The 12,246-nt window shown below is 67.5% G+C and overlaps 1 protein-coding gene across 1 annotated transcript; it reads right to left on the bottom strand.

Moving 5' to 3' along the window:
• Positions 1-204: 204 nt before the first annotated feature.
• Positions 205-11,972, bottom strand: LOC142403389 (RNA-binding protein 10-like; the record flags this gene model as incomplete). Its single annotated transcript, XM_075489625.1, has 6 exons — positions 11,867-11,972; positions 10,104-10,131; positions 9,413-9,569; positions 9,124-9,309; positions 7,745-7,814; positions 205-310 (listed from the first exon to the last, which is right to left on the bottom strand). Coding segments are annotated over exons 1-6 (653 nt in total), but the record flags the coding sequence as incomplete, so codon positions are not given.
• Positions 11,973-12,246: the final 274 nt, after the last annotated feature.

Raw genomic sequence — 12,246 nt, 5'->3', positions numbered from 1 at the left:
CTCTCGCACAAACGGTCTCGCACGAGGCTCTCGCACGAGGCTCTCGCACGAGGCTCCCACGGCCACGCGGAACAAGCAGGGGTCCCCGCCGCCGCCGCCGCCGCCCCCTCCCCGGCGCGGCCCATTCCACCCCCCGCCCCCCCCCCGGGGGTGCCCCCCTCCCCCCGCACCCCCACCCCCACCCCCACCCTCCCCGCCCCCCACCCGGGCGGGTGCCCCCGCCCCTCCCCCCCGACCTGGTTGGCGTCCATCCACCGCGCCGCGTCCTGCACGTGGTTAAACTCCACGAAGGCGAAGCCGCGGCTCTGACCTGCGGGGACCCGGCGGGGGGGGGGGGAGGGGGAGGGGTCAGGGAGAGCACCCATGGGTGCCCCCGGCCCGCCCACCCCTCCCCCGCCCCACCCCACCCCCCCCCAGGCGCCCCTTGGGATTTACTGGGTTGGGTATTGGCACCCATGGGTGCCTTTGAGGGCTCCCTGGGGTATCTCGGGGTGGGGATGGGCACCCATGGGTGCTCCTGGGACCCCCTGTAGGGTGGGAAAAAGCACCCATGGGTGCTCCTGGGACCTCCGAAATAGGGTGTGGATGCCCCCCAGACCCACAGAGTTGGGTATTGGCACCCATGGGTGCCTTTGAGGGCTCCCTGGGGCATCTCGGGGTGGGGATGGGCACCCATGGGTGCTCCTGGGACCCTCCCTGGGGTGGGGATGAGCACCCATGGGTGCTACTGGGACCTCCCGAGTAGGGTATGGATGCCCCTGGGACCTCCAGGGTTGGGTATTGGCACCCATGGGTGCATTCGAGGCCTCCCTGGGGCATCTCAGGGTGGGGATGGGCACCCATGGGTGCTCCTGGGACCCCCTGTAGGGTGGGGATGAGCACCCATGGGTGCTACTGGGATCTCCCGAGAAGGGTATGGATACCCCTGGGACCTCCAGGGTTGGGTATTGGCACCCATGGGTGCCTTTGAGGGCTCCCTGGGGCATCTTGGGGTGGGGATGGGCACCCATGGGTGCTCCTGGGACCCTCCCTGGGGTGGGGATGAGCACCCATGGGTGCTACTGGGACCTCCCGAGTAGGGTATGGATACCCCTGGGACCTCCAGGGTTGGGTAGAGGCACCCATGGGTGCTCTTGGGATCTCCCAAATAGGGTGTGGATGCCCTTGGGACCCCCTGGGTTGGGTAGAGGCACCCATGGGTGCCTTTGAGGCCTCCCTGGGGTATCTCGAGGTGGGGATGAGCACCCATGGGTGCTACTGGGACCTCCCAAGTAGGGTATGGATGCCCCTGAGACCTCCAGGGTTGGGTAGAGGCACCCATGGGTGCATTCGAGGCCTCCCTGGGGCATCTCAGGGTGGGGATGGGCACCCATGGGTGCTCCTGGGACCCTCCCTGGGGTGGGGATGAGCACCCATGGGTGCTACTGGGACCTCACGAGTAGGGTATGGATACCCCTGGGACCTCCAGGGTTGGGTAGAGGCACCCATGGGTGCTCCTGGGACCTCCCAAGTAGGTTATGGATGCCCCCGGGACCATCTGCATTGGGTATTGGCACCCATGGGTGCCTTTGAGACCTCCCTGGGGCATCTCGTGGTGGGGATGGGCACCCATGGGTGCTACTAGGACCTCTCAAGTAGCGTATGGACACCCTCTGGACACCCTGGGTTGGGTATTGGCACCCATGGGTGCGTTGGAGGCCTCCCTGGAGCATCTCGGGGTGGAGTGGGCACCCATGGGTGTTTTTGGGACCCTCCCTGGGGTGGGGATGGGCACCCATGGGTGCTACTGGGACCTCCCAAATAGGGTGTGGATGCCCGCCAGACCCACAGGGTTGGGTATTGGCACACATGGGTGCCTTTGAGGGCTCCCTTGGGCATCTCGGGGTGGGGATGGGCACCCATGGGTGCTCCTGGGACCCTGCCTGGGGTGGGGATGAGCACCCATGGGTGCTACTGGGATCTCCTGAGAAGGGTATGGATGCTCCCCAGACCCACAGGGTTGGGTGTTGGCACCCATGGGTGCCTTTGAGGGCTCCCTGGGGCATCTCGGGGTGGGGATGGGCACCCATGGGTGCTCCTGGGACCCCCTGTAGGGTGGGGATGAGCACCCATGGGTGCTCCTGGGATCTCCCAAATAGGGTGTGGATGCCCTTGGGACCCCCTGGGTTGGGTAGAGGCACCCATGGGTGCCTTTGAGGCCTCCCTGGGGCATCTCGTGGTGGGGATGGGCACCCATGGGTGCTCCTGGGACCCTGCCTGGGGTGGGATGAGCACCCATGGGTGCTACTGGGATCTCCTGAGTAGGGTATGGATGCCCCCCAGACCCACAGGGTTGGGTATTGGCACCCATGGGTGCCTTTGAGGGCTCCCTGGGGCATCTCGGGGTGGGGATGGGCACCCATGGGTGCTCCTGGGACCCTCCCTGGGGTGGGGATGAGCACCCATGGGTGCTACTGGGACCTCCCGAGTAGGGTATGGATACCCCTGGGACCTCCAGGGTTGGGTAGAGGCACCCATGGGTGCTCCTGGGATCTCCCAAATAGGGTGTGGATGCCCTTGGGACCCCCTGGGTTGGGTAGAGGCACCCATGGGTGCCTTTGAGGCCTCCCTGGGGTATCTCGGGGTGGGGATGAGCACCCATGGGTGCTCCTGGGACCTCCCAAGTAGGGTATGGATGCCCCTGAGACCTCCAGGGTTGGGTAGAGGCACCCATGGGTGCGTTGGAGGCCTCCCTGGGGCATCTCGGGGTGGGGATGGGCACCCATGGGTGCTACTGGGACCCTCCCTGGGGTGGGGATGAGCACCCATGGGTGCTACTGGGACCTCCCGAGTAGGGTATGGATACCCCTGGGACCTCCAGGGTTGGGTAGAGGCACCCATGGGTGCCTTTGAGGCCTCCCTGGGGTATCTCGGGGTGGGGATGAGCACCCATGGGTGCTACTGGGACCTCCCAAGAAGGGTATGGATGCCCCTGGGACCTCCAGGGTTGGGTATTGGCACCCATGGGTGCATTTGAGGGCTCCCTGGGGCATCTCGGGGTGGGGATGGGCACCCATGGGTGCTCCTGGGACCCTCCCTGGGGTGGGGATGAGCACCCATGGGTGCTACTGGGACCTCCCAAGTAGGGTATGGATGCCCCCGGGACCATCTGCATTGGGTATTGGCACCCATGGGTGCCTTTGAGGCCTCCCTGGGGTATCTCGGGGTGGGGATGAGCACCCATGGGTGCTCCTGGGACCTCCCAAGTAGGGTATGGATGCCCCTGGGACCTCCAGGGTTGGGTAGAGGCACCCATGGGTGCATTTGAGGGCTCCCTGGGGCATCTCAGGGTGGGGATGGCCACCCATGGGTGTTTTTGGGACCCTCCCTGGGGTGGGAATGAGCACCCATGGGTGCTCCTGGGACCTCCCAAGTAGGGTATAGGTGCCCCTCGGACCCTCTGGGTGGGGTATAGGCACCCATGGGTGCTCCTGGGACCCCCCCTGGGGCCTTTTGGGGTGGGTACGGGCACCCTTTGGATCCCTTGGGTTGGATATGGGCACCCATGGGTGCTCCTGGGATCCCCCCTGGGGTGGGGACAAGCACCCGCAGGTGCTCCTGGGACACCCTGGGTAGGGCACAGGCACCCATGGGTGCTCCTCAGACCCCCCTGGGGCCTTTTGGGGGTGGGTACGGGCACCCTTTGGATCCCTTGGGTTGGGAAAGGGCACCCAAGGGACCCCTTGGGTGGGGTATGGACACCCTTGGGTGCTCTTGGGACCCCCCTGAGGTGCGAATGGGCACCCATGGGTGCTCCTGCAACCCCCCTGGGGTGGGGACAAGCATCCATGGGTGCTCCTGGGATGCCCTGGGTAGGGCACAGGCACCCATGGGTGCTCCTAGGGTGCTCTAGGTAAGGCAGAGGCACCCATGGGTGCTCCTGGGACCTCCTGAGTAGGGTATGAATGCACTCTGGACCACCTAAGTTCCGTATAGGCACCCATGGGTGCTCCTGGGACCCCCCTGAGGCCTTTTGGGGTGGGTACAGGCACCCTTTGGGTTGGGTATAGACACCCATGGGTGCTCCAGGCACCCTTCTGGAACCCTTTGAGGTTGGTATGGGCACCCAGTGGACATCTTGGGTGTCACATGGACACCCTTGGGTGCTCTCGGGATCCCCCTGGGGTGGGAATGGGCACCCATAGGTGTTCCTGGGACCCCCCTGGGGTGGGGACCAGCACCCATGGGTGCTCCTGGGACCTCCCAAGCAGAATACAGATACCCCACGGACCTCCTAGGTTGGGTATAGGCACCCATGGGTGCTCCTGGGACCCTCCCTAGCACCTTTTGGGGTGGGTGCAGGCACCCTTTGGATTCCTCGGGTTACGTATGGGCACCCATGGGTGCTCCTGGGACCCCCCTGGGGCCTTTTGGGGTGGGTACGGGCACCCTTTGGGTTGGGTATAAGCACCCATGGGTGCTCCTGGGACCCCCCTTGGCACCTTTTGGGATGGGTATGGGTACCCAGGGGACGCCTTAGGTGTGGTACGGACACCCTTGGGTGCTCTTGGGACCCCCCTGAGGTGGGAATGGGCACCCATGGGTGTTCCTGGGACCCTCCTGGGGTGGGGATGAGCACCCACGGGTGCTCCTGGGACCCCCTGGATAGGACACAGGTACCCATGGGTGCTCCTGGGATCTCCCAGGTAGGGTACGGATGCTCCCAGGACCTCCTGGGTTGGGTATAGGCACCCATGGGTGCTCCTGGGACCCCCCTCAGGCCTTTTGGGGTGGCTACGGGCACCCTTTGGATCCCTTGGGTTGGGCATGGGCACCCAGGGGACCCCTTGGGTGCGGTACGGACACCCTTGGGTGCTCTCGGGACCCCCCTGAGGTGGGAATGGGCACCCATGGGTGTTCCTGGGACCCCCCTGGGGTGGGAATGGGCACCCATGGGACCCCTTAGGTGTGGAATGGGTACCCATAGGTGCCCCTGGGACCCCCCAGGAATCTCCTGGAGTGAGGATGGGCACCCATGGGTGCTCCTGGAAGTCCCCATGGATCCCCGGAGGGTGTAGGTGCCCCCAGGACCCTCTCGGTGGGGATGGGCACCCATGGGTGTTTCTGGTACTTCTGTGGGTGGGGTAGGGGCACCCTTGGAACCTCCTGCATTAGGTACAGGCACCTATAGGTGCTCCTGGGACCCCTCTGGCAGTGGATATGGGCACCCTTTGGATCCCCTGGGTGGGAAATGGGCACCCAGGGGTGCTCTTGGGACCCCTCTGGGACCCTTTGGGGTGGGGACGGGCACCCGTGGGTGCTCCTAGGACACCCCTGGGACTCCTTGGGTTTGGAACGAGCACCAATACGGTCTCCTGGGAATGCCAAGTAGCATAAAGGCACCCATGGGTGCTCCTAACACTGCCGTGAATTAGGTATAGGCACCCCTGGAATCCCCTGGGTTGGGTACGGGCACCCATGGGTGCTCCTGGGACCCTTCTTGGACCTCTTGGGTTGCATAGGAGCACCCATGGGTGCTCCTGGGACGTCCCTAGGTTGGATATGGGCACCCCTGGAATCCCCTGGGTTGCGTATGGGCACCCATGGGTGCTCCTGGGACCCCTCTTGGACCTCTTGGGTTGCATAGGAGCACCCATGGGTGCTCCTGGGATGTCCCTAGGTTGGGTATGGGCACCCATGGGTGCTCCTGGGACCCTTCTTGGACCTCTTGGGTTGCATAGGGGCACCCATGGGTGCTCCTGGGACGTCCCTAGGTTGGATATGGCCACCCCTGGAATCCCCTGGGTTGGGTACGGGCACCCATGGGTGCTCCTGGGACCCCTCTTGGACCTCTTGGGTTGTATAGGAGCACCCATGGGTGCTCCTGGGACCCTTTTTGGACCTCTTGGGTTGCATAGGGGCACCCATGGGTGCTCCTGCAACCCCTCTGGGACCCCCGAAACAGGTTATGAGCTCCTATAGGTGTTTCCGGGACCCCCTAGATAGAATACGGGCACCCCTGGGTGCCCCCTGGGTAGGGCACAGCACCCCTGGGTGCTCCTGGGGGCAGGACCAGCACCCCTGGGTGCTCCTGGGGACAGGACGAACACTCGTGGGTGCTGCTTGACGCGGGTCTGGCACCCCTGGGTGCCCCTTGGGCAGAAGACAGGCACCCCTGGGTGCCCCCAAGCAATGGGATTGGCACCCCTGGGTGCCCCTGGGGATGGGACTAGCACCCCTGGGTGCTCCTGGGGAAGGGACTGGCACCCCTGGGTGCCCCTTGGGCAGGAGACAGGCACCCCTGGGTGCCCCCGGGGACAGGACTGGCACCCCTGGGTGCTCCTTGGCTATGGGTCAGCACCCCTGGGTGCTCCTAGACAGGGGGTGGGCACCCCTGGGTGCCCCCAGCTATGGGTCTGGCACCCCTGGGTGCCCCTCGGGTCTGCGCCGGGCACCCCTGGGTGCCCCCAAAGTGTGGGAGCAGCACCCCTGGGTGCTCCTGGGGACGGGACGAACACCCCCGGGTGCTGCCCGACGCGGGTCCAGCACCCCTGGGTGCCCCTGGGTATGGTGCAGCACCCCTGGGTGCTCCTGGGAAGGGGATGGGCACCCCTGGGTGCCCCCAGAAAACAGGACCAGCACCCCTGGGTGCCCCTAGAGCTAGGACCAGCACCCCTGGGTGCTCCTGGGGAGGGGACGGGCACCCCTGGGTGCCCCCGGGAAACAGGACCAGCACCCCTGGGTGCTCCTAGAGCTAGAACCGGCACCCCTGGGTGCCCCTGGGGACGGGTCAGCACCCCTGGGTGCTCCTGGGGAGGGGACTGGCACCCCTGGGTGCCCCTGGGGAACAGGACCAGCACCCCTGGGTGCTCCTAGAGATGGGACGGGCACCCCTGGGTGCCCCCTAAATCCGGCGCAGCACCCCTGGGTGCTCCCTAGGGACAAGACTGGCACCCCTGGGTGCCCCTGGGGAGATGACGGGCACCCCTGGGTGCCCCCCACGCCTGGCACAGCACCCCTGGGTGCTCCTTGGGAGGGGCAGGCACCCCTGGGTGCCCCCCAAGCCCGGCACAAGCACCCCTGTGTGCCCCTAAGGACGGGACTGGCACCCCTGGGTGCCCCTAGAAATGGAAGGAGCACCCTTGGGTGCTCCTAGGGAGAGGACGGGCACCCCTGGGTGCTCCTTGGGAGATGATGGGCACCCCTGGGTGCCCCCCAAGCCTGGCACAGCAGCCCTGGGTGCCCCTAGGGATAGAATTGGGACCCCTGGGTGCTTCTTGGGGATGGGACCCACACCCCTGGGTGCCCCCTAAACTTGGCCCAGCACCCTTGGGTACTGCCAGGAAATGGGACCAGCACCCCTGGGTGCCCCCCAAACCTGGCGCAAGCACCCCTGGGGATGAGATTGGCACCCCTGGGTGCCCCTGGGGTGGGGACTGGCACCCCTGGGTGCCCCCTACGTTTGGCACAGCACCCCTGGGTGCTCCCTGAGACCAGAACCGGCACCCTTGGGTGCCCCTGGGTGTGGGACCAACACCCCGGGGTGCCCCTCAAGTCTGACAGAAGCACCCATGGGTGCTCCTAGAGACGGAACCGGAAGCCCTGGTTGCCCCCTAAGTTTGGTGCAGCACCCCTGGGGACGGGAGCAGCACCCCAGGGTGCCCCTGGGGCACGAGTAGGGTGGGACCCCAATCTCCCTCCCAAAAAGGGACCCAAGCGTCCGGGTGCCCCCCACCCTAACGGGGACCCACGCGCCCGGGCTCACCTGAGGACTTGTTGCGCATCAGTCGCACCTCGCGGGGCTGCACCCCCTGCGCCTGCAGCTGCGCCCGGATCTGGGGGGGGGGGGGGGGGGGGGGACGGGGACACACGCGTGACACCCCGTTTCAGTGGCACCCAGGAAGCCGGGGAGCACCCAGGCAGCCGGGGAGGGGACCCCAGTGCCGGGGGGCACCCAGGCAGCCGGGGAGGGGGGGGGGGGGGGGGGAGGACACGGACACACCCAGGGATCCGGGGGGGGGGGACCCAGGGGTCCGGGAGGGGACGCGGGTGTCTGGGATGCCCCTAAACGCGCTCGCCCCCCACCCAAGAGCACCCAAAATGTCACCCGGGGGGGACCCGAGCACCCAGGGAGGGGACCCCGGCGTTCGGGGGGGGGGAGCCAGGGGAGCGAGAGAGGCGGCACCCAAGAGGAGGGTACCCCCGAGGGGGCGTGGCCTGAGGGGAAGGGGGGTGTGGCTGGGTGGGGAGGGGGTGTGGTCAAGCAGAGGGGGTGTGGCCACATGGGAAACACCTGACCTATGGGGTGCGGGAAAGGGCGGAGCAACAAGCGGAAAAGGTGTGGCTGTGCCGAAGGGGTGTGGCCAAGGGAGGGGGTGTGGTCACAAGGGGGCGTGGCTACGCCCTCCCCACATCGCTCTATTGGAGGAGAGTGAGAGTGGAGGTGGCCAACCCCCCAAGGGGGCGGGGACAGTCAAGGGGTGGGGCAGCTAAGGAGGCGTGGTCAGAGCAAAGGGGCGTGGTCTACGTGAAGGGGCGTGGCCAGCCTTCCCTACAGTGCCCTAACGCAGGTGTAAAGGGCCACTGCCCGAGTGGGCGTGGCCAAGACAAAGGGGCGTGGCCAGCCCTAGTGGGCGTGGCTACGCCTCCAGTGCAAGGCACTGAATTCACGGGGGCGGGATTTAAAGGGCTGGTGTCCCCCCCTGAGAGGGCGGGGCTTAGCTGAGGGGGTGTGGCCAACGTGAGGGGCGTGGTCAGGACAAAGGGGGGCATGGTCAGGACGAAGGGGGCGTGGTCAGGACAAAGGGGGCGTGGCCATTTCTCCCTAGCCTTGACCTGGTAGAGACAGAGTGAATGGGTCTCCGACCTACTGCGGGGAGGCGGGGCTTAATTAAGGGGGTGTGGCCACGCAGAGTGGGTGTGGCCAACCCCGGGGAGCGTGGCCAACCCCGGGGAGCGTGGCCAACCCAAGGGGCGTGGCCAGGGTGAGGAGGCGGGGTCAATCCTTCCCAGGCTCCCCCCCCCCCGAGGCTGGGCGGTGGGATTTAAAGGGCCAGCGTCCCCGCTCGGAAGAGGCGGGGCTTAGGCGAGAGGGCGTGTCCTGCCCCCCCGTCCCTCCCCCGCCGGAAAGGGGGCGTGGCTCACGTCGTTCTCGGTGGCGGCCTGGGGCAGCATGCGGAGCATGACGATGGTGCTGGCGCGCGGCTCCTCCTCGGCCGCCTCCGGCCGGTAATCCTGGTCCCGGTAGTCACCGTCGGCACCGAAGGGCAACGCCGGGGGGGCCGGGGCGGGGTCCCGCTTCCGGGGGGGCTCCGAGCCCTCGTAGGAGGCCTGGGGGGGGGGAGGGGAGAAAGGGGGGAGTCCGGTTTATGGGGGGGGGGGGGGGGGGGGGGGGCAGGCGTCCGGGGGGGGGACCCAGGCATCCGGCACCCACCTGGGGGGGGGTCTCCGGGGCGGGGGGCCCTTCGGGGGGGCCCCCGTAGCCGCGATAATCCATGTCGCGATAGTCGTGATCTCGTTGGGCGCGGGAGCTTTCCTCCGGGGGGGCGGGGGCCCCCCCGTAGCGCCCTGTCCGGTCCCCGCGGCCCCCCCTGCGGGATGGGGGGAAGGGGGGTCAGGGGGGTCCCCCTAAATGTCCCCCACCCCCACCCCCACCCCACCAGGGGTCCCCAATGTCCCCTCCCCCCTTGGGGTCCCCAAATGTTCCCCCCCGGGGGGGTCCCCAAATGTTCCCTCCTGGGGGGGTCCCTAAATGTCCCCTCCCCCCTTGGGGTCCCCAAATGTCCCCTCCCCCCATGGGGTCCCCAAATGTCCCCCCCGGGGGGGTCCCCAAATGTCCCCTCCCCCCATGGGGTCCCCAAATGTCCCCTCCTGGGGGGGTCCCCAAATGTCCCCTCCCCCCTTGGGGTCCCCCAATGTCCCCCCCCGGGGGGGTCCCCAAATGTCCCCTCCCCCCTTGGGGTCCCCAAATGTCCCCCCCTGGGGGGGTCCCTAAATGTCCCCTCCCCCCATGGAGTCCCCAAATGTCCCCCCCCGGGGGGGTCCCCAAATGTCCCCTCCCCCCATGGGGTCCCCAAATGTCCCCTCCCCCCCCCCCCGGTCCCCAGTTTCGGGGTCCCCCCTACCTGCGTTCGTACTCCATGGTGCTGGCACCTGTGGGGGACAGCGTGACTGGGGGGACTGGGAGGGACTGGGAGGGACTGGGAGGGGGTAGGGAGAAACTGGGGGCTACTGGGAGGAACTGGGAGGGGTACTGGGAGGTATTGGGGGGCAACTGGGCAGCACTGGGAGGGATTGGGATGAGCTGGGGGGGAACCGGAGTGAACTGGGGGGCACTGGGAGGTACTGGGGTGTAACTGGGATGGGGCTGAGATGAACTGGAAAGGTAATAGGAAAGACTGGGTGACACTGGGATGAACTGTGGCGGTACTGGGAAACATTGCGGGGTAACTGGGGGCACTGGCAGAGACTGGGATGAACTGGGAAGGCACTAGAGATGACTGGGAGGAAACTGGATGCAACAGGGGGGTGCTGGGAGGGACTGGGATGGCCTGGGGGCACTGGGAGGTACTGGGGAGCAACTGGGAGGGTGCTGGGATTAATTGGGGGGGTACTGGGAGGCACCAGGAGGGACTGAAATGACCTGGGGGAGCCACTGGAAGGGACTGGGATGAACTGGGGAGGACTGGGACAGGCTGGGGAGGGACTGGGATGAACTGGAGGAGTACTGGGAGGCACTGGGAGCGACTGGAATGACCTGGGGGGGGGGGGGCATTGGAGACGATTAGGAGGGACTGGGATGAACTGGGGGGGTACTGGGAGGCAACTGGGAGGCACTGGGGGGCACTGGATGACCTGCAGGGGTACTGGGAGGCACTGGGGGGCACTGGGAGGGACTGGGATGGAGTGGAAGGGCACTGGGAGTGACTGGGATGACCTGAGGGGGCACTGGGAGGCACTAGGATGAACTGGTGGGGTACTGGGAGGCATTGCGGGGCAACTGGGAGGCACTGGGAGGGACTGGGGGGCACTGGATGAGCTGCAGGGGTACTGGGAGGCACTGGGGGGGGCAACTGGGAGGCACTGGGGGGCACTGGGGGGCACTGGGAGGGACTGGGATGACCTGATGGGCTGCTGGGAGGGACTGGGATGAACTGGTGGGGCACTGGGAGGCATTGGGGAGGGCAACTGGGAATCACTGCGGGGCACTGGAAGGGACTGGGAGGGACCGGGATGATCTGAGGGGGCACTGGGAGGGACTGGGATGAACTGGTGGGGCACTGGGAGGCATTGGGGGGCAACTGGGAGGCACTGGGGGGCACTGGATGACCTGCAGGGGTACTGGGAGGCACTGGGGGGGGCAACTGGGAGGGACTGGGATGACCTGATGGGCTGCTGGGAGGGACTGGGATGAACTGGTGGGGCGCTGAGAGGCATTGGGGAGGGCAACTGGGAATCACTGTGGGGCACTGGAAGGGACTGGGATGAACTGGTGGGGCACTGGGAGGCATCGGGGGGCAACTGGGAGGCACTGGGATGGACTGGAGTGACGTGAGGCGGTACTGGGAGGCCCTAGAGAGTAACTGGGGGGGGCACTGGGAGGGAACTGGGATGAACTGGGGGCCACTGGGACCTGCCCCAGAGGTGGGCGAGGCAGCAAAGAGGACCCCCGCCAGGCCCCGCCCCCTCATTAGCATGCAAAGCCCCGCCCCACCCAGTCATCCCCGCCAGGCCCCGCCCCCTCCAGCAGGCTCCAGCGCCGGACCCCGCCCCCTCGCTCCCTTCTATCCAATCCCCGCCCGCGCCGGGAGTCCCGGTAAACCCCTCCCCACCCCGGTAAGCCCCGCCCCTCCCCGGTAGGCCCCGCCCCTCCCCGGTAGGCCCCGACCTGTCCGCGCCGCTCCGCCGCCGCCGCTCCCGACCAGCAAAATGGCGGCGCCGCTCGGCGCCCGGCCCGCCCCGCGCGCCCGCGCCCGCCCCCGCCGCGCTCCCATTGGCCGCTCTGCCGGCCCATCGGCGCAGTCGCCCTTCTCATTGGTCCGCGCCGCCGCGCGCCGAGCCGGGAGGCGGGGCCGGCCCCGAAGGGAGCCGCTAAGGGGGCGGGGCGTCGCTCCAGCGTGCCGGCGGTGGCTTCTGATTGGCTGCGCCGCGCGAGAAGGCGGAGCCACCCCAGGCAGCGGCGGGGGGGGGGAGAGGAGGAGGGCGGGACGCCGCGCAAGCGCTCTCTCGTGGTTGGCTGGAGCGCAGCGCGGCGCTGCCTGATTGGCC

Source organism: Mycteria americana, unplaced genomic scaffold (genome assembly GCF_035582795.1).
Source record: "Mycteria americana isolate JAX WOST 10 ecotype Jacksonville Zoo and Gardens unplaced genomic scaffold, USCA_MyAme_1.0 Scaffold_237, whole genome shotgun sequence".
Taxonomy (NCBI): Eukaryota; Metazoa; Chordata; class Aves; order Ciconiiformes; family Ciconiidae; genus Mycteria; species Mycteria americana.
The sequence above is the reverse complement of the archived record's forward strand: the minus strand, read 5'-3'. Positions and strand labels throughout refer to the sequence as shown.